General features: G+C 39.2%; 1 protein-coding gene across 2 annotated transcripts; it reads left to right on the top strand.

Moving 5' to 3' along the window:
* The first annotated feature begins 781 nt into the window (after positions 1–781).
* Positions 782–25,427, top strand: SYNGR1 (synaptogyrin 1). Of its 2 annotated transcripts, none has more exons than XM_070947969.1 (4): positions 782–1,321; positions 16,104–16,341; positions 20,869–21,014; positions 24,404–25,427. In XM_070947969.1, the coding sequence occupies exons 1-4, from the start codon at positions 1,223–1,225 to the stop codon at positions 24,617–24,619; spliced, it is 699 nt and encodes a 232-aa protein (XP_070804070.1). In that variant the 5' UTR covers positions 782–1,222; the 3' UTR covers positions 24,620–25,427. The 2 variants fall into 2 exon arrangements, with proteins under 2 accessions (XP_070804070.1, XP_070804071.1); XM_070947970.1 differs by having other exon boundaries at positions 23,146–24,487.
* Positions 25,428–26,351: the final 924 nt, after the last annotated feature.

Here is a 26,351-nt window from a genome sequence, read left to right as displayed (position 1 = left end):
TGTTTGTGATTGGGTTCTTCCGTCCTGGATCTGGCAAATAAATAATTGTTTTATAGTCCACTCTCTGTTTTTCCCAGCCCTTTGTAGTTGTTCGTTCCCTATAATTATTCAGCGTGCTATTTCTGTGTTTTCTCCTTTTTCTCATGTGTTTAAATTACTTTGGCTTGATTTTTTTTCCTTTTTGGGTGTTTGTTTTTCTTTCCTGTGTCCCATATCTGTTTGGATGTTGCAGGCCCCTGTAATTTTGTCCTTCCTTTGTTGTGGAAAATAGGGTGGCTTCAGCTTCTTAATGGCCCATTGATAAAGGTGGGGGCTGAAACTCTGCCTGAGTTTCTGCTTATTTCTTTTAGGGGAATTTCCCTGCTCTTTTAATATTGAATTTCTCATATCTTCCAACACTCACAAGCCAATTGCTGTAAAAAAAATGGTACACAAGGAAAACGTAAGAAAGTTTCATTTAACCCAGGAGGTCTCTACGTCTTGTGTCTTCTGTATCTTGTTTTGGTAAGATATAAGAAGAGCGCATGTTTAATTAACATCTTCACGAAGACCAACGCAGACCTATTTATTCCCCGTCTATCTGGAAAAAATAGCCCGCTGCGTTCACTGGGTTACGTAAACTGTGTAGTGTTTCGAAGGACTGCAGTTCGTTCCTAAAATAGGCCTCCGTCCGGATCCGAAACCGCCTCGTTAAAAGAAGACCGCATTCCCTGGAAAGGCCTTCACGGCCGAGGGAAGCAGAGCTCCGCAGCTCCCTCCTCCCCCCCCCCCTCCAAGTTGCTAGGTGGACGTAAGCGCCTGCCGTCACTAGGACTCGCGGCCGCCCCTCGACTGCTGCGGATCGGGAGCGCGCCTGACTGCCTTTGGCAACCCTGTACCGTATGTAGGTTGCTTTCCCACCCCGGCCTTAGTTGTCGCCCGCGAGTTTTTCTTCCTTCAGCGCGGCAAGTAAGGCCGGGAGCAAGAAGCGAGGGCGGGGCCGTCAGGCAGAACTAATTCCCAACCAGAACCTCCCGGCATCGCACGCAGCTTCGCCGTCCCCTCCGCTGACACCGCTGCCTCCTTTTCTGCGGGCTGCGCTCTCGGATGCTGGACGGCTCAGCCTGCTTTCCGCCCCCTCCGTGAGCATCCATCCCGGGTGCGGTAAACTTTGATCGCCGAGGGAAATAAGCTCAGAGGGAAAGGCAGCTCGGCAGGTCTTGCCAGCGGGCTGCTCCCGAGGATGGAACCGGCCGCGTACGGAGCTGGCAAAGCCGGAGGCGCCTTTGACCCCCAGACCTTCATCCGGCAACCTCACACCATCCTCCGGATAGTTTCTTGGGTAAGGAGGCGCTCCTGGAGGCCGTCAGGTTATGAAGGAAGGCCGAGCTTTCCGGATCGAGGGGGCTTATTAGCCCAGCGCGTTCAAATCCACCTGCAACGCTTGGAAATTCGCCTCCAAAATGTGGCGTAGATGGCTCGCATGCGAAGAGCCGGGCTGGGTGCGAATGTAAGCAAACCTGGCGTTAAGGTTTAAAGAGGGAGCCGCTCGAGCAGCAGCTATTGACACTTGGGCTTTTTTTAAGCCGTGTCCTTTTTCATGTGGGCGGCGCGAAGCACATTATGGAGGCGATTAAGGATGCCCGGTGGGGCTGGCTTGGATTGCAAAGGCCACGGACGGTCTCGAACGCCTTCCTCTTGAAGAGCCTGCAGGGCAAACAGGAGATCTGGGCTTTGGGCGAGCGGCAGAATTAGACGGCACTTGATGACCTTTAAGATGGCAGGGAGGCGGGATCACCTTCCAGCTGGGATTGCTGCCTCTTCTGCTTTCTCTCGTTTCTGCTGTGCAGCCCCTACCTAGCAAGGGTTGTTTTGGCTGGGTGCAATGTATGTAAAGGGATACTATGTGTTATGCAGCAAGTGGTAAGGAGGATGAAAAATAGCACAAGGATTTGGTTCCCCTCTTTCTTCCCGTGCCTAGAAATGGGTCTTAATGATTTTGTATGTGGGAAAGAAAATGGCAAAAGTTTTATTTCTTTTGAATATTGGGATCTGTCCTTTGCCTTTCTCAAAAACTTTTTAAAAGAGGTGATTCAACTGGTTTTCCCCACCCTTCATGCTGACACCACTATTAATTTTGATCAAAATAAGGAAAACAGAGAAGTTTTAAATAAGAAAGAGCTAGCTGTCTTATGAACAAAGAAGGTTGGAGAGGGAATTAAGAGAATAATGGTGAATTTTCCGTCCTCTGTGAATCCCATCTTTAGTGGTTTAGTTTCCTGTTTTATTTCCCCAACATTTGCAAGGAGGATTGGGATAAGGAACTGAGGAGGAGGAATATATGAGGGATGAAAATGTGTGTAATTCTCTAAATCCTCAGTTCCCTTAGCTTCAATTTAAATATTCCTCCCCCCCCATTTATGTATTTATGTATGTATGTATGTATGTATGTATGTATGTATGTATCTATCTATCTATCTATCTATCTATCTATCTATCCTGCACTTTTTATGTTAAGAGCCTGTAAATGTAATGGGGAAAGTGATGGAGATATAGCCAACCAGTCAAAGGAGAAGAATTCCTTCCTGTACATGGTTTTTCCCCCCTTTTGGAACAGCTGAATCAGGGGGAGGTCATTCCATCTTGTGACACTTTGCCATGGCTGCTGTGGACCTATAGTGTTTGCAAGAAGGTCATTTAGATTAGGAGAGCAAACTGCAAACAGAAACCTAGAGAGAGCTTTTATCTCCTGTGAGTGTCACAAGGAGAGAAAAGGAGGACACTGTGACAAGGAAGAAATTACAGAAATGGAATGGTTTCCTCCCCCTCCCCCAACTGATCAAGGAAGGCAGACTGAGCTGAGGATGACACAGATATAGCTTAGGGCCTGGAAACCTGAGAGATGATTTATCTCAGGGATGAAATCCAACAGGTTCTGACAGGTTCTGGAGAACTGGTAGCGGAAATTTTGAGCAGTTCGGAGAACTGGCAAATATCATCTCTGGCTGGCCCCTGAGTGGGGTGGGAATGGGGATTTTGCAGTATTCTTCCCCTGGAGTGGGGTGGGAATGGAGATTTTGCAGTATCCTTCCCAAGCCACGCCCACCAAGCCACACCATGCTCACCAAGCCATGCCCACAGAACTGGAAGTAAAAAAAATTGGATTTCACCACTGATTTATCTCCAATTATTTTTGCCTGCCCAATAGGTTCCACCACAGTGGATGTACTCCAGGTCCCCTCCATTAAACATTGTCATATTGTGGGATCTAGGAAGCATGATTTGTCTGTTGCAGCCTTCACCCTCTGGAACAACAACAACACCCTCCCCCAAGAGAGGAAGGTCTTCTCTCCTAAGATCCAGAAAGCTATAAAAACCTGGCTTTGGTCTCAGGTGAAGGGTTGATGTTTTTCATTGTTAAATGACCCCTGTTTTGTTTTGTAGATTTTGTTAGCATTCTGTTAGTTTAATGTATTTCCTTTTTTAATGTTTTTTTTTTTAGTTTTGTATGTATGCCACCCAGAGTCTACTGGGGTTGGGCAGCCAATGAATATAAATAAACAAACAAACAAATAAATATTAAGCATAGCCTTTTACTTGTTATCCATTCAGATCTTCAGGAGGAAGCCAAAACAGTAAGGACTATGTGTTTTCCGTCTAATCCATTCTTTATTGGAGTTTTCGCATGTTTCCTAGAGAAAACAAGGACTGGGGCCTCTTGTCTAAAAACCTCTCCTCTGTTATTAATTATGAGCCATAGCTTAAAACTGCAGCAACGAAAAAGGCCAGTGCAGTCTTGGGTTAGCATTGCATCTACATCGCAGGAGATAGTAGTTGCTGTCCTCTGTAATGAGTAGATTGCACTTGGAGTGTTGTGTCCAGTTCTGGGTGCTGCATTTTAAAAGGGCAACGGGGAAGCTGGAGTAAGTTCAGAGAACTGAGGGGTGTTTAAGCTCCAAATAAGATGAGTTGGGTGAAATGATAATGTTCTACAACAGGGGTATCAAACTCAAAGCCTGGAGCCCGGATTCGGCCCATGGGGTGCTTAGATCTGGCCCACGGGGCTGCCCCGGGAACAGCAAAGGACCAGCCCACGGTGCATCTGCCAGTGAAAATAGACTCCTGAGCTCCACAGGCGGCCCTCCCAAGCTCCATTTTCTCTGGCAGAGGGTTGCAGGAAGCCGTCGCAGCTGGAAATGGAGCTCAGGAGCCCATTTTCACTGGCAGAGTGCTCAGGTCACCACAGGCACCCTCGACACGAGTGACGTCAAGCTGGCTATGCCGACATGGCCCCTCAAGGTCAAACACAACTGTGATGTGGCCCTCAATGAAATCAATGAAACCCTGTTCTACAATATTCAAAAGCTTGTCATATGCAAGAATGAGTCAACTCTACCCTACTCTATTGAATACCACATCAAGGAGCGATAATTGGATATTTAAAGAAAAACAGTTCATGGTGAACATTATATGGAATTTATGATAAGAACTGTTAAAAGTAATGAAACAGTTTGCCCTAACCCAGAAGTGGGCAACTCTGGCCCTTTTATGACTTGTGGACTTCAATTCCCAGAATTCCTGAGCTAACATGGCTGGCTCAGGAATTCTGGGAGTTGAAGTCCACAAGTCATAAAAGGGCCAGAGTTGCCCACCCCTACCCTAATCAGTACTAAAATCTTCCTCTGGGAATTTTTTTGAAACATTTGCCCCTAATTCCTTCTCTGTCTATGGGATTGGACTAGATGACCTATAAAGTACTTCTCAACTCATGCATTCAATGAAGATTTAAAAAAAAAATTACTTATTTTAATAAGTGAGTGATTGCCACTCATTTCCCCAGAAGCCATGGAAAGTACTGAAAGAAAAGGGGAGTTATGAATGAAAAGCTTAAGAAATCTTAGAAAATTTCTATAGATAATTAATGTGACTAGTAGGAATGTCTGTATCCGGAGAGATTTTACAGTACAGCATGTTTACTGTTCTTATTAGAAGGGGGAAGGCAGTTGGCTCCCAGCTGCTGCTGGAATTCATGAATCCATGAAGTGATAGGAAGAACCTTGTGTTGCATGAAAGCTTGAAACCTGCATGAGGCAAAGTGACAGACAGCCCAGGTGACAACACAGCAGTGGTCAATTACTGTTGACAGAATTGACAGGATGTGTCCTGAGATGGATGTTTTGGTTCTTGAGAATCTAGGACAGAACATTCTCTGCTTTTTTACTTCATTATTACAGGGCTTCACTAAGTCAAGGAGAAGAGTTTTTGCAGCATGTTGGTTTCTGTTCCAGAGTGCTACTTGTTGACTTCTTCATGAAATGAACTCCCAGTTGTAGAAAGATGCTTAGCATCTTTTCTTAAATTTTCCCCTTGGATGTGTCCACGTTTCCCCAGAGTCATTAACTGCATATTGTACCTTGACCTTGGAAGTGACTTTGATACTGTAGGTCTCTAATTCTTGTTAGAATTCTGTTGATAAACAAGTGAATTATAGAATAGCAGTAACATTTCCAGACTATTCTCTGTATGTTTATCTGGGATGAATTCCTCCTGGGTTTGTGGGCTTATCCAATTTACATGCTTGTAGGACAAACATTTCATAAATTGGAGCACAAGCTTAAAGGAACAAATTAGATAAATGGCTACTGAAACACAACTTCTTTTCCTTCTTGTTTGGATTTTCTTTTCTCTTTTGTGGCAATAGAATTCTTCTCCTACCCAGTTCAGCTACCATGCTCTTTGTCACAAATTTATAATCAGTGCAAATTTAAGCATATTTACTGATAATAAGTCTCAATAAGCTTCATGCAACTTGCTTCCAAGCAGATATTTATACCTCTCCACCCCTATTTTAGAATTATATCAATGTTATAAAAAAATACTGATGTAAACATTACATGGCCAAAACAGGTGACAGCTATCCGTTCAGAATTGTTGAACAAATCAAGTGAAAAATATCAACCCTATTATATTTTTATAATAGGCTTTATAATAGTGATGGGCTACACAGAATTTGTAACCTATGTACTGTTTCTAGAGTTTGCAGATTCTTTTATTTATTTCCCTGCATCTCTAGTGTTGCGAATTAAGGCATTTAAAATGAATGAGTGCTAAGAATGAGTTTATTTATAACAGAGTACAAAAAATGTTGCCTGAAATCAACTAGCATTCATTTTATGAGGCCAAACCTAACAGAATGATGGGAACCAAATATTGGGTTCCTTTTTGCCTTGGTGGTAGTTCTGGTGGAGCTGGGAAGGGATTACCTCTTTAATCTTTCAGAAAAATATATCCTAAATTCTATTAGTAACAGATAGACTTGGACTAAATGCAGGAAGCAGAAGAAGACAATCTTGGTTAGTACAACCTAGTCAGTTTTCCAGAGCAGTTCATTATCTTGAATGCAGTTATTGTAGTAATAAGCAGACAGAGGATAAAAATGTTAAGTCTGATGACCAACTTATATGTGGCCTATTAGATGATGGACCTTGAAATTCTATGTATTAAACTGACAACTATATTAAACTGGCAAAACGGTTGTTGTATAGCAGGGCTTTTTCGGAAGACCAATGTACCAAATCTAAATTCAAGAATGCTTTTCTGTGATGTTGGAATTTTGACAGTTATTCAGTTGTGAAACATACACTAGTCCCATAGGAATAACATTGTTGTGCTAAATTAAGTAGCTAAAAGCATCATTGATTTTGATAGGATTACTTTAGGTGTGCTTAGTAAACATAACTAGGAATGGGCAGCAAAATATATAATATAATTACCAGCTTTATTCATGGTGTGAAAAAGTTTAAAAACTGATTTTTGCTCTGCAAGCTATGTATAGAATTTGGCCAGGCTAATGTTATAGTTGGTTTGCAATTTTCATTTCTGCAGATGCAATATCAGATGCTGTTAGGTTGCTGTTAGGAAGCTTCAGTGAAGTATGATTGATAACAGTTCCTTTATGACTTATAACAGTTCCTTTATGACTTATATTCCAATTGAAAGCCATATTTAGAAACTACTGAAATTAGTGGCTCTTCCAAGCATGTATATGTTGAGATGACATTCACTACCAGTATTCATTATTCATGAGGTTTATAGCTATATTCTAGTTACGGAGCAGAAAATAATACTTACCTGCATATAAACCATGGAGATCTCCTTGACCTCTTCTCATTCATTTTAAAGGTACTTTGGAGAATGGTGGAGCCAAGCCTTAATAAGAGCACACCTAGAATACTGCATCCAGTTTTGGTCACCACACTATAAAAAAGATGTTGAGACTCTAGAAAAAGTGCAGAGAAGAGCAACCAGGATGATTAGGAGACTGGAGACTAAACATATGAAGAAAGGTTACAGGAACTGGACATAGCTAGTCTAGTGAAGAGAAGGACCAGGGGCGACATGATAGCAGTGTTCCAATTTTTGAGGGGCTGCCACAGAGAGGAAGGGGTCAAGCTATTTTCCAAGGCACCTGAAGGCCAGACAAAGAATAATGGATGGAAACTGATCAAGGAGAGATTCAACCTAGAAATAAGAAGAAATTTTCTGACAGTGAGAACAATCAACCAATGGAACAGTTTGCCTTCGGAAGTTATGGGAGCTTCATCACTGGAAGAGATTGGGTTGCCATTTGTCAGAAATGGTGTAGTGGCTCCTGCTTGGGTGGGTGGTTGGACTAGATGATCTACCAGGCCCCTTCCAACTCTGTTAATCTGTTAAAGACAATGAATAGAAGTCTCTGTAAAAAGATTGCAAATATATGAGAAACAGAAAATTTTAGAAGGCAAAATAGATCCTGTGCTTTCAAGAATTCACTCTCTCTAAGGAACTCATAAATACTTTTTGCTAGGCGTCTCCATTAAGGTTTAAAGAAAGCTTTGCTGTGTATAATTTAGTCTACTTTATTTACCCTAATATTCTGATTATGATCTAACATGTATTTTTTTTAAATCTAATACATACAGTGTTTGTATTGAGTTTTCTATCATTGGATTCTATGGGTAACAAAGTTTTCTTGATTATTAGCAATTCAATGCTGTCTTAGATTTTGCTTAGGATCTTCAAATTTTAAATATTTTCTGTGCATTTTTCACCCCAGGAAATGGGGTCTATAATTTTATGAGTTTTATCCCTGAATGTTTTAAAGTTTCACTCCTTAAACACCAAAAGAATGTTGGTGTTATTTTTAATTATCTTTGCATGGTTTTTAATATCCTAATAGAGCAATAACAGCTTGATCTCCCTAGTCATGTGCTCTGAAAGATATAAGGCCAAGAATTGGAACTACAAAATTTATTACTGTTATTATTTTGCTGTAAATACTGTAAAGCAGTTGTGAGATCCTTCTCTGTCCCACATACTAGGGTTGGGGGAAAGGATATCAAGTAAAAGGACCAGTAGTGGGCAGTAGTGGGTTTCTACCAGTTCTCCCTGGTTCGGACGAGCCGGTAGTCACGGTGGCGGAAAGCTTCACCCACCCACCCGGACGTCATCACGGACGGTAGTGGGTTCCACTTACCTTCACTACCGGTTTGGAACTGTGCACGTGCGCAGAACCTTCTATCCAATCTGCAGAGTGTCCGTGATGACGTCCGGGCAGGTGGGCAGAGCCTCCCGCCACCGCCACTACCAGTTCACCAAAACTGGGGCGAACCGGTAGAAACCCACCACTGAAAAGGACCTTCCCTGACAGATTGGTGACGGCAGCACAATCTACAAAATGTACCATAGCAGTGGGAGGGAGGGGGACATTCCAGAGGACTTTGGGGAAGGAAGTAGGGACTTCAGACTTTCATCCTATGGGCATAATTCTGTGCTATTACACAATATTCTTTAACTTTTATTTTTAAATTAGTGGTATACCTGTAAAGAGATGCCATAAGAGACAAAACTCTAGTAATGTTCATATCTTTAGGGGAAAGCAAAGCCTGTTTTATATTATTTCAGATCAATTTGAGTATTGAATTTTTTTAATTATCTTTGAATGGTTTTTAATATCCTAATAGAGCAATAACAGCTTGATCTCCCTAGTCATGTGCTCTGAAAGATATAAGGCCAAGGCTGAACCACAACTAAAAACTGGAATCATCCGAACAACTTTTGTATACAATCACTACTTTGTTCACTTTTAATCCCTGAAATAGAATAGCAGTAACTATAGTTTTTGAAAATGACATTCCTGTTTTCCAGACCTTCAATCTACAATATTTAGGTGAGTGTGGAATGCAGCATATTGCTTGGATTCTTTGAGAGATGCATATTAAATATTTGCTGTAATAAGATATGTCTGTGGCATGTTCAGGTTTCCTAGATTCCCTGGAGAGTTGTTCATCTTCCATTTAGAAAGTGAACATGGTCTGCAACTTTTTAAAGCATCTTTATCATCCAGTTCTTGTGTTGTCCTCTGCAAATGCCATGAGATCCCAGGAAAAGATGTCACTGTTTCCCAGGCAGATGCTACTGCATACTTGGTAGTACCTTTTAGGAATCAATTCCAAACTGTTTCACAGCCATACAAAATATTTCTTAGATTAGTATTTAAATGCAAGATACTGGAAAGAGAGTGGAATTGCTTTCACTGTAAGTGACCTTCATGTGGATAAAAGTTTCCAAAGGTTAAATCTGTGCACATTTATTTCTCTATATGTTTTCTACTAGAAACCAGCTGTGTTAAAAAAAGCCTTCAAAACTGCTAATAAAATAATTAAAACAATATTACAGCATTCATCTAAATATTAATTTATACATTTAAAAACAGTATGTATTTATCAAAGAAGATGCCCGTTTTGTGGGAAGAAAGGGAGTGTGTTCCAAAAGGTAAGCTTGATAGCATTTCTTCCAGTAGAAATTTCTCTTCAACATCTTGTGGCATGAAGAAATTCAACAGATTATTGGCACACTACATAATGAGAATTTTTTTTCCTTTCCCTATTGCCAAAAAACAGTTTATATGTCAAATAAATGCCTGTCATGCTGCTGTTAAAGACAAAGGAATGTATTGGGAGGGAGAAGGTTGGCAACCTATCACTTGACATGCCACCTGCCATTACCCACCATCCTTATTTTTTGTCTTTTTTTCCCCTGAGTACTAGGCAAACTATACTGTCTGCCATGCATATACTGTACATTTTATGAAAGCACTTTCCTTGATAATTCTTATTCCTACCATTCATTCAAAAGTTCTTAGACAGGAATTGGGGCATGTGAGAGTAGGAAAATGATTAGCAGGGGGGGGAAAGCATGGTGATTACATTATGATTAAAAATGTAAAAGAAAGTTCTGTTTCTCAAAGATTTGCAGAACAGGATTTCATAGAAGCGGGAAGTAGGAAAGGGCTGTTTAATCTGCTAAATTCAACTCCCTGCTCAGTTGTAAGAATCCAAATTACAGAAAAGTCTGAACAGATGAAAACATGCAGTAAAGGGGAATTCATGAATTCTCTGGGTAACTGACTTTTGCAGGATGGGAGGTGGGGGGTGGGGTTAGGAAGGGTTTTCCAACATTCAGTTTGAATCTACATTCCTGTCACTTTTACTTTGTGTCCTGACTTCTAGAATAAGAAAAAATAAGTCCTAATCTCTTAAATTATATCCTTTCAGATATTTGAAGAATTCCTTCATATGCCCTTCAATTGTCTTTTCTCACAGTTAAACAGTCCAGTCCCTTCAATTTCCCTTCAAGAGCCTTAGCTTCTAGTCCTTTGATCATGTACATTGATCTTTTGTGAATCTTTTCCAATTTCTCTATATATCCTTTTAAAAGTGTAGTTCCAAGAACCAGACAAGATAGAATCTGATCAGTGCAGAATAAAATAGAACAAATACTCCTAATTTGGAAATTATACTTCTATTGATGTAAGCTAAAATTGCATTTGTTTGTTTTACAGTCACTTCACACTGCTGGATCGTATTCAGTTTGCAAGCTACTCTTCTAAAATATTTTTCTTAAGTACCTAAATATGTATCTCTATATCTGAATAGTGTTTGCTTTGAGTTTTATCTTCTGGAATAAAAATTATTCTACCCAATTTTGAATAATACACAAATTTGATAAGCATTCCATCCACTTCTTATCCAAATTATTTATGTTGCCTTGTGACCATAATAAAGATCTGATTGATTGATTGATTGATTGACATCCAAATCAATAAATGAAAATGTGAAATGTAAAGGTAGAGCATCACACAGGAGAAGGTCCTATATAAGAAATAGGCGAGCACGTACAAGCATGATCAGGTAAGGCTTTAGTTAGTTAGACTTTAAGCTGTAATCAGCAACACCTTAAATTGTGCCTAGTAGATAAAAGGCAACCAGTAAAGACCTTTTTGTACAAATATTGTATGATCCTTGTATTTTCTGCTGTCATGTTTTGCACCAACTGCAATTTTTGGACACTTTTTAGGGCAATCCCAGGTTAAGTGAAATGCAATTGTCAAGCCACAATATAAGCAAAGCATGGAGAAAGTCTCTCTCTTATTTAAAAGCACTGAAACATAATATGGGTGAGATATCCAAGTTATATGTTAAATTGTGCAGAACTGAGTATAGTAATAATACAGAGGCATCAATTTTCAAGCAAACAGGCGTGCATTGAATTCATTTTCAGGAATGGCAGAGAAAGCATTTCTGTAGAAAAGCATGAGAATTGCACGTTGCATGAAACTGAAATGTCAAAAAAGACTGGAGCTGGCAGCTGGCAGCATGTAAAATACAAATATATGACAGCAAAGGTACCACTTATTATTCCAAGTTACAAACAATATTAAAAGTGAAAAGTGCCAACAACATGATTCATCTTGACCTTCCTAGGCAGTGGTTCTGTCTATAGTTATCTAGGATTTAGTCCATTGTGAATAGGATTTGCTTATTAATGGGCATGTAGAAGGTTGGTTTTATTAAATTCAGAAGCAGTGTAAGATATTCTGAACATTTTTAAGAATAGGTTAGATGAATAGGTCTTATATGAAAAAGACTCAGAATAATTTGTGCTCCGTTTGAATAACTGCCTCTCACAAAAAAGGTGAAGTTGCAAGTCCAAATGGAAAGAGATTCCTTCAATTATAGGTAGTTCTCAACTTACGACAATAATTGGGACCGGAGTTCTGTTGCTAAGCGAGGCGGTTGTTAAGCACATTCGATTTTATGACTTTTTTTTGCCACAGTTTTAAGTCAATCATTGAATTTGTTAAGTGAATATCATTATTATGTGACAGGCGCAAAAGATCAGGACCACACCTGAAGTTCCAATTAAACTGATGTAGCTCATGCCTGTCTGTGCACAGGAATCTACTCAACTAATGGTTAGCACTATTTTGGTGCCAGATAAGGGTTAATAGAGCTCAAGAGGAAGTCCCCCAGCTGTTTTTGCTTGCAATTGTTCCTCAAATGTAAAGAAAAAAAACCTGCTTTATTCTTTTCTGAGATCAATTCTAGTATAAACCTGGTGAGAAATTTGATGGTTTAGCTGCAGCATTTCTGGGAGGGGAAGGATTCATAATGAGCAAAGTACTAGAAATAAAAAGAATTCAAGGCACAGAGGGTGGTTTCAAAAATTAAATAATACACTGGTTAAGGAGAATGGCAGCTTCCGTTGTCTGGTGCTCAAGTGGCATCTGGGGCCTGAGATGCCAGCACATCACATGATACTTAAGAGAGCTTAATAGACCACTGGAAATGAGTATCATGCTGCAGGCATCACATGGCAGTCAAGAGATCTATTGTGTAAGCTATCTGCTCAATTTACTTTGCAACATTGGGAATAAGGGAGATGAGGGTAATCTTTGATTACTGACTGACTTTATGGAGAAAATATCCAGTGAAAATAACAAGTGAAGCTTTAAAATCACAGGAGTTCTGAGAAAATATTTTTAGTGTTTAATCTAGTGTCTATCAGGTCTCTGTGCCTTGCACTCTCTTATCATTCTTTCTTCATTTTCTTGGAAATGCTTTGCCTAAAGCCATGTTTGTCTGTCCGTCCTCTATATCTATAAATAGAAGTGACCTGAAACATTATAAAACAGTTGTTAATTCCGATTTTCCTGCTATCAATCCTACATGCTATACAATTTATTTCAGATGGAAATGTAATCAGATCCTAGGTTTAAAGAAATGGTCCTAAATTGTGGCACATGCTGATAAGTACATGAAATTTTTCAGAAGCTTCCTAATCACATCTTAACTGGGATTGTTTTCTTCCACCGCTAATAAGGCTCTTTATTGTCCCTAAACTATAATATGAGTTAGACTTCTTTTAGTTTTATTAGTAAGACTTTAGTATGGAAGTGGTTCAAAAGAAAAAGTATACTGATGTTTTAATGAATGCTCCATGGTTAGAGAGGTTGCCTAATGAAGTATCTGTTTAAGATGTGTGACTTCCAGCATGTTTTAAATCTTTTAAAAATATTGATATTTCATATTGATATGAAACATGTGTATCATCATTTTTTATACCATAACAATTTATTTTAAAATATTTTAAATAAAAATAATAAAGGAATTATAAATACTGTTGGTTATGGTAAACAGTTCTGTAAACTGCCATGCACCACCCTTATTCAAGGTAGTCACTATAGAGCATAAACATTACGTGGCATAGGCCAAATTATCTGCAGACCACCTGTTTTTATTCATTTTGTCTTTCAGTCTTAGGTCCAGGTTCTTAATATGTTAAATATCAGCACAAATATGTTTAATATCTACATGCAGGGGTGTCAAACTGGCGGCCCACGGGCCGGATACTTCATGCACAGGCCACACCCACCCCAGTTCAGCGAAGGGGAAAAGCATCATGAAATGTCACGTGACAGCAACGTGATGCGGAGAGTTTGACACCTGTGATTTACAGGAATTTCTGGTTTTTTTTCTGTTACACTCTGTGAAATTAATTGTTACAGGAACTAAAGCTCCTAAATACAATACAATTTAGGAGAGGGCTTAAAATATACTTGTTACAGTTTTAGTACTTTCCATTTTGTTTTTAAATATTTTAAATGTACAGCTATTAGAATGTATTATTTAGAAAAATTATGTGGCTACTCATCTTGAATGCATAACTCTGGGTGGTTCACAGCAAACCACAAAAATAGATTTTAAAAAGCTCATAAAGTGTAAATATAATATACTGCCAATGCAACTATGCTTATGTTGTATGTTATTGATATATTCCTGGAGGTCACCTTGACCTATCCGAATGGACAGTATATAATTTTTTTTTTTAAAAAGGAAAATAATGAATTTGTGCATAAATAAACATCTGATTAAAGTAGAGATAGGTGATTGAGGATGATGATTACTTTTGAAAACATTAGCTTCCACTCAGAAAGAAAAATTTAGCAAACCATCATGCAGATTTAACCATATGTTAGTTTTCAGATTGGAAATATTTGCAATTCTTGATTAATATAATTCTATCCCACAAGAACAACTACAGGATATTTGGAAAATGAGCAGGCTTTCAAAACTTGCTGCCCTTCAGGTATGCTGTTTGGTAGGTCTGTGTGCAAGGTTAAATTCTGCAGTTGAATGCAGAGGTCTGAATGGAATTATCTTACAGTGTGTCTATGGAGATTCTCAATCATCCAGGTCATGGTTCTTGAAAAGTCACCTTTGGGATATCTTACAGTGTATGTTGGAAACATATTTCTCCCTTCCTAGTGATCTTTGGTTTTCTTTTGCTATATCAGTATGTTTACCAAAGGATTTATACATTCTTGTGTTTAGACCATGAAAAACTATTGTGATAGAGCACAGGGTTAGGAAATCAGAAAGGGTTAGGTAATGAAATTCCCTGAATCATTCTGAAGAATAGATTTGAACGCTACCTTTAGCTGGTTCTTATTTTATGACTATCTTGGTATTATGTAAATATTATGTAGCTGCATTAAATAGATTGGGAAAAAGATAAAGAAGTCTGAAGAAATGAATTAATGAATGAACAACGAAGCAAAAATATAATTGAACAAGTAAATGAAAAGTCAAGAATGCTAATGATGGAATATAATTTCTGAATGTTATTCATGTATTTTTTCTTGATTTGAAAAAAATAAGGAATTTAAAAAATGGTATACATATTCAATATTCTAAGTATGGTCTTTATAAAGCTTTAGTAAGACCACACTTAGAATATTGCACCAAATTATAAAAAAGATGTTGAGACTCTGGAAAGAATGCAGAAAAGAGCAACAAAGATGATTAGGGGGCTGGAGGCTAAAACATGAAGAACGGTTGCAGGAACTGGGTATGTCTAGTCAAGTGAAAAGAAGGACTAGGGGTGACATGATAGCAGTGTTCTAATATTTGAGGGGCTGCCACAGAGAAGAGGGAATTAACCTATCTTCCAAAGAACCAGAAAGCAAGACAAGAAGTAATGGATGAGAACTAATGAAGGAGAGAAGCAACCTACAACTAAGGAGAAATGTCCAGCTTGTCTTCAGAAGTTGTGGATGCTTCATCACTGGAAGCTTTCAGGAAGAGACTGGAAAGCCACTTGTCTGAAATGGTATAGGCAGTGGTGGGTTCCTCCCGGTTCAGTCCGGTTCGGTCGAGCCGGTAGCGGTGATGATATGATGTCCTACCCCCAATCTATTGCTGCCTCCTGAGTCCCAGCTGATGACTAGAGGGAAAAAAACTGTTTAAACTCTTGCCGTGGGGCTTCAAAGGGCCGTCCTACAGCTGATCAGTGTTAAAAGCAAACAAATGTGTCGGGTCGTAAGTGCGAGGACTGGTCGTAAGTCTGAGGACCTTCCAGAAATGTCTCTGACCAGCTAGCCACGCCCACCTAGTCACATGACCTCCAAGCCACACCCACAAAATAAGCCACGCCCACAGAACCGGTAGTAAAAAAATTTAGAACCCACCTGTGGGTATAGGGTCTCCTGCTTGAGCAGGGGGTTGGGCTAGAAGATCTCCAACGTCCCTTCCAACTCTGTTATTCTGTTATATGAAAGCCTAAGTGGATGGATGGGTTGCGATAATATAAATCACTAGATCTTGAGTTCTTATGGCTGCTCTGTTGATCTATTTGCTAAGTGCCAACACCAACCTGATGATCCATAACCAGTCTGCCTCATGTGAATTTTGTATTTGTATAATGAATTCTTTTAACTCTTTTCTCACTTTTCTGTATCCCAGCTTTTTTCCATTGTTGTGTTTGGCTGCATTGTGAATGAAGGCTATTTCAACCAACCCAACACACCAGAACAGTTCTGCATCTACAATCGCAACCAGAATGCCTGCAACTATGGTATCACCGTGGGAGTCCTTGCATTTCTCACCTGCCTTCTTTACTTAGCCCTAGATGTCTACTTCCCGCAGATAAGCAGCGTCAAGGATCGCAAGAAAGCTGTGCTTTCAGACATTGGAGTATCTGGTGAGTTTCTGGTGAATGTATATGGGTTTCTATAGGGACAGTGTGTATGCCTGTTGGTGAATATGGATCCAGCCTTACATTTGTATACATGATTTAAATGACTTTTTATTAACCAGAGATGGAATTGCATTGCTTTGGAATCTGCTTTATTAAATAAACTGATCACTGATTCAAATTAAAAGCATTTTTTTGTTCTCTTGCATCATCTTGCTTACCCTTTCTCCTATTCTTAAATTCATCAGTTATACTCTTTTTAGCTTATAAATTAACCCATTTTAATTAATTAACTGTGAATAGAAGGTGTTGCCTTTGCTGTAATGGAGAACAACTGTCATGCAGGGTGTCCTCTGTCTATGATGACTCTCAATGCAAATGAGGACTCTGGAAAACGATGGAGTCACGTGGCTGCTTTTCCTTAACATCATTCAGAAATGCACAAATAAAAGTAACCAGAAGGATTCTTGGCACCACTTTGTAAAAAAGAAAAAATATTCCTAGAAATACCCTGTTGAAGGGAGAGCTGGTGGGTATAATGGAGAAAGGGAACAGAACACCCACTTTCAGATATTATCTATAATATTATGATATGCTAGCTTTACAGCTAGCCAGTCTTTCAAATTACTAACTTTCCACCAAATAAATATTAATACTAAAACAAGCTAATTCCAAATTAAACTAAAAAGATGTCACTGCCATTTGTTTTGGCTCTAAAGGATACAGTAAGACTCAGAATCTTCTCTACTTCTTATGAAACTGAAGACCAAATTAAAAGGAATTGGGGCTGGCTTATGCAGGATGTAATCGGCTTAGGAGAGTGATCTACCCATACAGAGAATATTCTGCAAGAGCACCAGCCAGGAGCTTTGAACCAGCAGCATCCATGGGTGGGTGGGTTTCGAAGCATGCAAGTTGGTGAATAAAGAATCTAAGACCCAACATGGAGATACTGCTGTTCTGAACTATTAGAAATATTTTTTAAAAACCCTCTTGATTTAAACTTTTCTTTAATTGGTCTCATTGTTCTATTCAGCTATTTCAAGACTGGTTCCAAAGCAAATTGATATATAAACCTTAAAGCAATCACAACTTATTTAAGTTACTTTTATTTCAGTGAATTTCTACACTTGAATTACACATCTTTCTTAAAAACGTATTTTTTTCCTGAGATGCTGATTTGTTCCTACAGTTTTTCCAAGCATCATAATTTGCTACTGCTAGTAATTGTCTCCAATTGTTTCTGCCTTTCTGGTATGCTTGGGCATAGTGGGCACAGTAGAGGTCTGCTCAATTAAATGTTGTTATCTCATGGGACCAAAGGGGTCCCATGAACAACATTCCTCCAGAGACACATAAGCCCCAACGCTTCAAGCCGCCTGGAAGCCTCTTAAGACCTGGCCCTTTCCCAGACCTGAAGTTAGGATGTTTGTGGAGCTCCAACAGTTTTTTAGGAGTGTTATTTATGTGGTTTTGTGTGGGCAACTTAATGAAACATTAACCTTTCATTCTAGAATTTTATGGAGTCAGAGAGCCTAGAATCCAATAAATAAATCTGACAAGGCAACGGTTGTCCAGTGGACAGGGTTATTCGGTGAATTATTTGTCACAATTGCGGGGTTTAAATGTTATTTTTATAGTTGAGAAGTGATTCCATACTGATTCTTCCTTCAAGGAAGCCTTCTCTGAAAATTTTCAAGCATGAGCTAATGCAGTCTAACCTAACATTGTATGGCTTTCCCCAGCCGCAACTCTTTAGATAATGTGGAGGCTGGTTTGACTGAGAATCTTGGAAACTGGCACTCTTGCACGTTTGAAAAAAAATGCACTTGTGCTTTCAGAGAAAATAAAGCACATTGCTGTACTGGAGCATCAGGCATCCATTCTCTTCCATTGACGTGCAGATTGTTTCTGTTGAGAGATGTTAGAGGTGGCTTCCTCCTCCCCGCTTCCATTCAATCATGGAAATTACCTGCACAAGTCCCTGCAGTTTTCATTCATTCATCCATTCTTCTTGGAGATTGACAAGTCCCTGCAGTTTTATTGACAGAGTTTTTTTAGAAGCGATTTATCATTGCCTCCTTCCTAGGGCTGAGAGAAAGTGACTAGTTCAAGGTCACCGAGGTAGCTTTGTGCCTAAAGCGAGATTAGAACTCACAATTTCCTCCTTTCTAGACTGATGTTTTAACCACTACACCAAATGGCTCTATAAGATGGCACAATTTGATTATAAATCCATTAAGGTATAATATTTAGATGCATCTGTTAATGATGTCAGGATAGAAAAGAACAGCCAGGGAGATATTTGCATAATGCCTGCTCATTTTTGTTTTGTTTTGCTTTGTTTCTTCTATGTTAGCAAATTCTATAGCAGAGCTAGCTAGTGTCAGCTTTGGAAGCCATATTAAGCCGGAAGCTTCCATGCTGCCACCTTCTCATATGTGGGAAAATAGGAGGGGGGATTTAGTAGAGGGGTTGTCTTTAGACATAATAGCATTCTTCCTGTCGGTCAAGGTCAGGCCGATCCTGCATCTAGAGAAGGAGTGGTCGGAGTGATGTCTCGAGATGGGACGGCAGCTGATTGGCGCATGTGATCGACTGAGGATTGAGGGGATGGTTTGGGGGATTTTGATTTACTGAGGGAAAACTCGGACCTCTCAGATTCAGGTTTTCCCAGATGTGCCAGTTTGCCTATTCTAGTAAATAGAACTTTAAAAAATGCTTGCTTTAGGGTTTTCACTTGGAGTTGGGGTTTTTTTTTCTGGAATGCTGACAGCTAGCTTACTAGCATGGAAATGCTACATAAATAATGGAAGAAAGGAAATACATGTTGGAGTTATTACTCCAGTTCTCTTAGCAATGATTACTTAAAAGCAAAACTTAGTAATTAAAAAACTGTGTTTCAAGGCAGTCAGAGTCAGTTTAACTCTTGGTTCCTGCTTTGACTCAGAATGAGGCCAAAATCACATTGTTCTCTCCAGAGGTGGGTTTCACCAGATTCTGACCAGTTCTGGAAAACTGGTAGTGGAAAATTTGAGTAGTTTGGAGAACCGGTAAATACCACCTGTGACTGGTCTGCCCCCATCTTTTCTTTGCCTCCCAAGTCCCAGCTGATCGGGAGGAAATGGGGATTTTGCCGTAACCTTCCCCTGGATTGGGGAGGGAATGGAGATTTTACAGTAACCTTCCCCTGCCACGCCCAGCAAGCCACGCGCACCAAGCCATGCCATGCCCACTAAGCCACACCCACAGAACCGGTAGTAAAAAAATTAGAAACCCATCACTGGTTCTCTCCCTCACCCCATCTATGCAGGAATAATAACTCTGCCTCTGACTTTCAACAATCCAGCACTTCCTTCAAGATAGGGCTCTTTCTACATCTGTCCTCCTTCTCAGCTGAGCCTGTGTTCCATTGTATGGTTCAGTTCTGAAGAATTGCTACAATTCAAGAATAAGTGAGCAAGTGACTCCACTGTTGTGAGGCCAGGAGATTTCATTTATACAATGGAAATGAACTTACTCTTGATGACTAAGCCTTGCCATTCCACAGCATGTTCCTTGCTTAGGGCAGAACTGAATGCTAACCCAACAAACTTGATTTGCTGGGTAAATATGCTGAATATGTATCCTCTCCCTTCTTCCTCCTTTTCCTAAACGTCCTCTGTGATACAGCTACGTTCCTTACCAGTTGAAAAGAAAAAGATGCTATTGCTGCTGGCTTGCAAAGCATGAAAGAGGAGAAGATTACCAGGATAGAAAATTGCTGTGTGTTTGTGTGTGTAGAACTTGATAATTGTGACCACAATTTTCTTTGCTAACCAAGATGGTTGTTAAGCAAGTCACACCCAATGTTACAATCTTTTTGCCATGGTTGTTAAATGAATCACACGATCATTAAGTGAATCCAACTTCCCTATTGACTTTGCTTGTTGGAAGCCAGCCAGGAAGGGTGCAATTGGCAACCACATGACTCTGGGATGCTGCAATTGTCATAAATATATGCTAATCTCCAAGCACCCAAATTTTGATCCTGTGATGATCGGAATGCTGCAATGGTTGTAAGCTCAAGGATTGATCATAAATCACTTTTTCCACTGCCATTGTAACTTCATATGGCTGCTAAATGAATTGTAGTAAATCAAGGACTACCTGCATGGAGAACAACAAGAGGACTTACTATAATATTTTCACAGCTAGAATTGCATCAGAGTGCCGATCCTGGCCAAATGAAAGATGCTAAAATGACCAATCCCATATTTGCCAGAGATAGATAGCAGAGAGGGAAAGGGCTCTCTTAACCACTAATTCTCTTAAAATTCTTTGAGTCCCTCAAATTTGGGAAATGTAGGACTTGGGAATAATATGTTTGGATTTAACTTGCAATTCCATGCTATAAAGAACTGGAATTTATCCCAACTTGCAAATCACTTTGAGATGTTACAGGGAAAAATTTCTGAACACGTGTGAGAATTAAAATTCTTGGGTGTGTATTCTTTCATCCTTTCTTCTTGTTTTGATGGTGATCTCCTATAGGCTTTTGGGCATTTCTCTGGTTTGTCGGTTTTTGTTTCTTGGCTGACCAATGGCGTGTTTCGAAGGAAGAGGATAGTCCACTGAATGAAGGATCAGATGCAGCCCGAGCAGCCATTGCCTTCTCTTTTTTCTCCATCTTCACCTGGGTAAGTTATGCAGTCTTGAGCCTTGTCTAATAATGAGGAATGTTATTTATAAGCATCTTATTGCCCCAGTTTCCATTTGTAAAAGGGAGAGCTCCTCTGTGGCAGTCTTTAGCCTTAGAAAATCTGCTTATATGATCTGAATAATCAGTGACTTGATTCTAGAGAAAAAAAAAAAGAGTTAGTTGGTCAAAAACATTGTTATTTACATACTATACCTGTTTTCTTTCCATTACTTTCCTACTGGAGATGAAGTTGCAGCAAAGAAAACCGTCTTAACCTGACTTTTACAGCTCTGTATCTCAATGAACTAGGGGAGGCCTTTGAGGCATCTAATCCAACTTGTTTTTCAAATTAAGCTTTGTAATGCAAAATGGTTCCATGACAGTTTTCTCCAACCTGATGCTCATCACATAAGCTGGACTTCCTTTCATGGATTTAATTGCCATTTTCAAAACATTTTAAAGGTTCTCATTGGCTACTTAAGAAAGGAATGCTTATTTCATTTGGCACTAGCACCTTTTAAAAAAGAAAATCACCAAATTTGATGATACAATAGCTAATTCATTGATTTAGCACTACATTTCCCCCCCCCCCCATAAATATGAGAAGCAATGCAGAAATTTTTAGATAAATAAAATCATTGTTGGAATAGTTAGATATAATAACTAAAGCAAACTAGACTTGCCATTTCTACAGTGTGAATGAGAATACATCATATTTTGTTCATCTGTAAATATTCATTTAATGTCTTTAAATTTAAAATTACCCACAGTTTGACTGGTGGATTACAAAAAAGAATATTCTGCCTCTGATAATGGAAGGAACAAAAAGTGCAGAGTGGATTACAATTGACACTGATTACTGGCCTGATACAGACTTATATTACATTTTAGAGATATAGTATCATACGGCATATTTGCCTTATATATTGTCACATGGTGAGAATTTGGAAGAGCTGCAAGAAAGCTATTACCATACAAGATTATTGCTTTTCATAGAGAAGAAGAGAATTCTCTACTACTTATTTTTATTTACATTTAAATATAACCAAATTTTAAGTGTTCCTTCGGAAGAGAACTCCAAAAGAAAATCAAGAAATGAAAGGGTGAGAGACAACCCAGAATAGTACAGAAAATGATTTTATCTAAAAGAAATTCCTCTATTTGTTGATGCAGTTGATTTTTATTTTAGTTAGAAACAAAGCTTCAGGAGTTTTTTGGCATTTTATGAAATCCTTTCCTTTTCCCCCTGGGTTTTGGTATTTGTTTTCTTCCAGATGCTGTTTAAATGTTAGACTGTCGCTCCTAAATGAGGGGCCATGGCTTTTCTCCCCAGCCTTTTGGAGGGATTTTGGAGGTTGCACAGTGATTCTGTCATTTAATTTCCATCAAAACATTTTTGTGGGGATTAGGGTGGGAATGGAAAGACTGGGAGAAGCAAACTGCTCCCTTCCCCCTCACTAATCTTCCCAAGCATTCCAAAATTCTGCCATTTAAATCTGGCCACTTTGTTGGCAAATCTCAATGGTTTTATCTGGGGATGCTGTCCTGGAGGGCTGAGGTTACCCCACCCAGTATAGCTTATTGCTTTTATCATTGGCAGCACTGATAGAAGAGTATCTCCAAGCTCACAGGGTACCAAGGACCCCATCACTGACAGCTTTTAATCAGGGGTGAAATTCACTTACCTTCCATACTGGTTCGCCAATATGCGTGCTCCACTCGTGTGCACTGTCGTCTGCGCATGCACAAAGCCTTCTCCGCATGCGCAGAGGCTTAAAATGTCACCAAAAAAAACGACATCATGACGTCTGTGTGGGTGGGTGGAGCCTCCTGCAGCTGCTGCTACTGGTTCGCCCGAGCCGGATAGAACCAGCTGGATTTCACCCCTGCTTTTAATCTTGGGATGGATTAAGTCCTTTTCTGGTCCAAACAGAAAAAAAAAATCTATCTACAGGAGAAATTTGCTGTCAAATGAAGTCCTTTATTATAAATGCCGCCACTTCACATTTCTCTTCTGCTAAATGGAAGTTAGACATCCAGCTGTTTTTCCATGTTATTTTTAATTTCAATAAGGCCTTGAATTCACATCATGTCTAATGCCCTTTGTCCATCCTATTCTTTTCCTACAGAGCTTCCTGACTTTTCTGGCCTTTCGCAGACTTGGAGAAATTACTTTTCAGGAAGAATACAACACACTGTTTCCTAATTCTTCACCAGTTCTCCCCTAAACTTGGGTGCATAAAATTGACATATCAGAGAGAAAATGTTTAGAGCAAATGTTTCTGATGCTTAAAGTGCAAGGAAGGAAGGATAAAATAGCTGCCCTAGTTTTATCCAGCAAATAAAACAGCATGTTTTGGGGAAAAAGGAAAATTCTGGAAACATTGAGATACTTAAGGAAATATTTGAGGTTGTCTTCTTTTGAAACCTCAAATAGTTGAAAGTAGAATATGTCCTATTCAATTTCTTTTCTTTTGTTTCTTTTTCTACCCTCAGTTCTAGATAACACTATTGTGCCTTTTTGGTTGACTTGGTTAACAATTTTAACACTAATGACAAAATGTGTTTTCTATTTCTAATCACCCTCATATTGCCACAACTTGCTCTTCTGTTGTATAACTTACATGTTGATGGTATCAAAAGGCAGTTTAGTAACTGTGACAGCTTCCCACACTCTTTCTTTAGCATTGTTACTAAAGACTATTTCACAAATAAGAAATTTATGACGGGGCTGGACCTCTTATAACCACTACTTCGATTAATCATGAACATATGGTTCACCTTTATTTCTACTTGTCAGCTTCCATAGATCTTCAGAACTAATAGAGGTGGAGTTGCATGGATATTAGGAAGCTAATATTGTTTCAAACTCTACCTCCATAGCCCAGTCAGCATTGAAAAGCTTGGCTGCACAGCCTTGTGTCATCCTTCTGTTACCTGCCTCAGGTATATGAATATGAAATATTGAATATGAAAGAGGTCCGACTAATGCCTTCCACATATTTGACCTGGCCTTGTTGGGTTTGGATATGCTAAAAAAAGCACTCCAGAACCATATCTTCTACTGTAGCTTTGTTTTCGCCAGTCTTTTACCCAAGTAAATAAGTCATAGGATCTCTCCTAAAAGTTTATTCTTCCCTTGCTTACTCTGCAGTTTCTTTCTTGAACTCGCTTGTCTTGGTGAGCTGTACCAGATCACCTGGTCTTTAGAATGTATTTGCATTTAATTAAGTAATTGCAACATGTCTCTTTCCCTAATTTATGTCTTGTTCACTAACCATTATTAACACAGCTTCTATTTGTTTCTTCCTGGTATGTTTCTCTCTCTTTTTTTTCCCCATCCCATTTTCCAAAATCTCCCCCATGCCACCATATCCTCCTTTAAAGGTGGGCCAGTCTTTTCTGGCATTCCAGCGATATCAACTTGGAGCGGATTCAGCACTCTTCTCCCAGGACTACACAGATCCAAGCCAGGAGGCTGGCATGCCTTATGCACCCTACACAAATGAGGATACCACAGATAGCATGGCGACCTACCAGCAGCCCCTTTCCGCAGATGCTTTTGATGCTGGGACACAGGGGTACCAAACGCAAGACTACTGAAAGCTGTTGGAGACCTCCTATTTCCCTTCCCTTTACCCACTCTCTTCTGCCACTGAGAAGTCAGCGTGCAAAGCAGACCAGAGCAACAGGTGACTCTTGGCCCATTCTGGCCTTCTAGGTTCTCTTTTTTAATTTCTTCTTTACAGAAAATGCCTCCTCCTCCGAAATTCTCCATCATAACTAGATTGCTCATTGCAAAACATTTTATTGTTTGTGTTGCAGTGATAGATTCTTTGTATGGGAAGCTCAAACTGTCTTTCAGAGGGAAAGAGGGAAAGAATCTCAAAATGCTGTTGGTGGAAAGCATAACCACTGGGATGTGAATGAATTCTAGTTAAGATGCCAGTGTGTAAATGTAAGTGCTGAGAAATGAGAATAAGAACTGGACAGATGAGTAGAGCATCCTATAAATGAGTAGTGAAAGTGGGCGAGCAAAGGTGATTGCTATACAAAGCAGCAAGGAAAAATATAGAGATGGCAAACAGAAAAGGATCTCAGGTAGGTGAGAATGGAATCATAAAGTGTTGGATGTGGAATCTACAATAAGACAGATTGGATTTGATAACAGGGAGCTTTAAAAATATCCCGGATTTTCATGAAATACTAAAATGTTTTGTTTTGTGCACTCTATTATTATTATTTTTTATTTTCATTTTATCTGCTTCAGGTTGATAATACATGGTTTCCTTCACAAACTGTTCCACTGTTTGATCACTTGCAATTGGCTTTTTGGAGAATTGAGAAGTATTACATGATTCTCTGATCAAACTCAAAAAGCAAAATGTTAAATACAGGCTGAAAAATGAGACACAGAGTGGTTACATTTGTTTCTGAATATGAGGCAGCTGTTTACAACAGAATCACATCTGTTCATTCTACTGTAGGCTAAACCAAATCTGATGAAGTGGCTTTGTTTAGTTGACAAAATAGCATATGAGAAGAGGCCCAGTCACAATCCACAAAATTTAAACTAACTAAATACTGATAATTTCATTCAATTATTTTTTTTCTCCAAAAATGGTTATGAAGACAAGTGTGCAAATTATGACCATGAAATCTCCTTCAAATTCAGACTCATAGTTAATAGACTGTCATCAGGATTATATTATGCAAATCACAATTCAGTTGGAAAAATAGTGAGTGCCAATAACAGTCTGGAAAATCCTGTGACAACACAACCATATTGAGATGTAATTCAAGTACCACTGAACAAAATTACCTGTATCAGTGGACAATCCTCTTTTCCAGTTTTTTTAAAAAAATAAAGCTGATTTCCAATTGGAGAAATGCCAATGTTGATAAAATTATAGTGAGTAGAGGAACTCTAATGAGGAATGGACATAAAAATAAGCAAAAATAGCTTTGAATAAGACAATACTTCTGCCCAGTATGTTATATGGAATACAGTCAGGATAAACATAAAAATAACTTCAATGCAATGGAAATGAATTACTTAAGAAGTGTATGAGGTAAAGCATGGTCAAGAATGAATAGCTAGAAAATGAATGTGGACTGAATATAAAAGTGAGTCACCAGTATTGTACAAAAGAAATATATTAAAATGGTTTGGTCCTATAAAAAGAACAAATGAAGATTGATTTGCGGACTAAGTACATGAAGAAAGAGTGTGTTGAGAGGTAGGGGAAGACCAAGAAAGTCATGTGGAATGAAACTCAAATTCTCCTAAGGAGAGAAGTTTCTTTTTCTTATCTCATGCCTTAACTTTCTTCAG

This window comes from Pituophis catenifer, unplaced genomic scaffold (genome assembly GCF_029215685.1).
Source record: "Pituophis catenifer annectens isolate HBS135680 unplaced genomic scaffold, rPitCat1.0.hap2 SCAF_7, whole genome shotgun sequence".
NCBI classification, from domain to species: Eukaryota; Metazoa; Chordata; class Lepidosauria; order Squamata; family Colubridae; genus Pituophis; species Pituophis catenifer.
This window is presented reverse-complemented; position numbering and strand designations above follow the sequence as displayed.

Bases quoted from the DNA above. Each gene is read 5' to 3' on its own strand.
- SYNGR1 (XM_070947969.1), top strand. From the start codon at position 1,223: ATGGAACCGGCCGCGTACGGAGCTGGCAAAGCCGGAGGCGCCTTTGAC. The intron at 1,322-16,103 runs GTAAGGAGGCGC...TCTGTATCCCAG, and splicing joins TCCTCCGGATAGTTTCTTGG to CTTTTTTCCATTGTTGTGTT. The intron at 21,015-24,403 runs GTAAGTTATGCA...CCTCCTTTAAAG, and splicing joins TTTTCTCCATCTTCACCTGG to GTGGGCCAGTCTTTTCTGGC.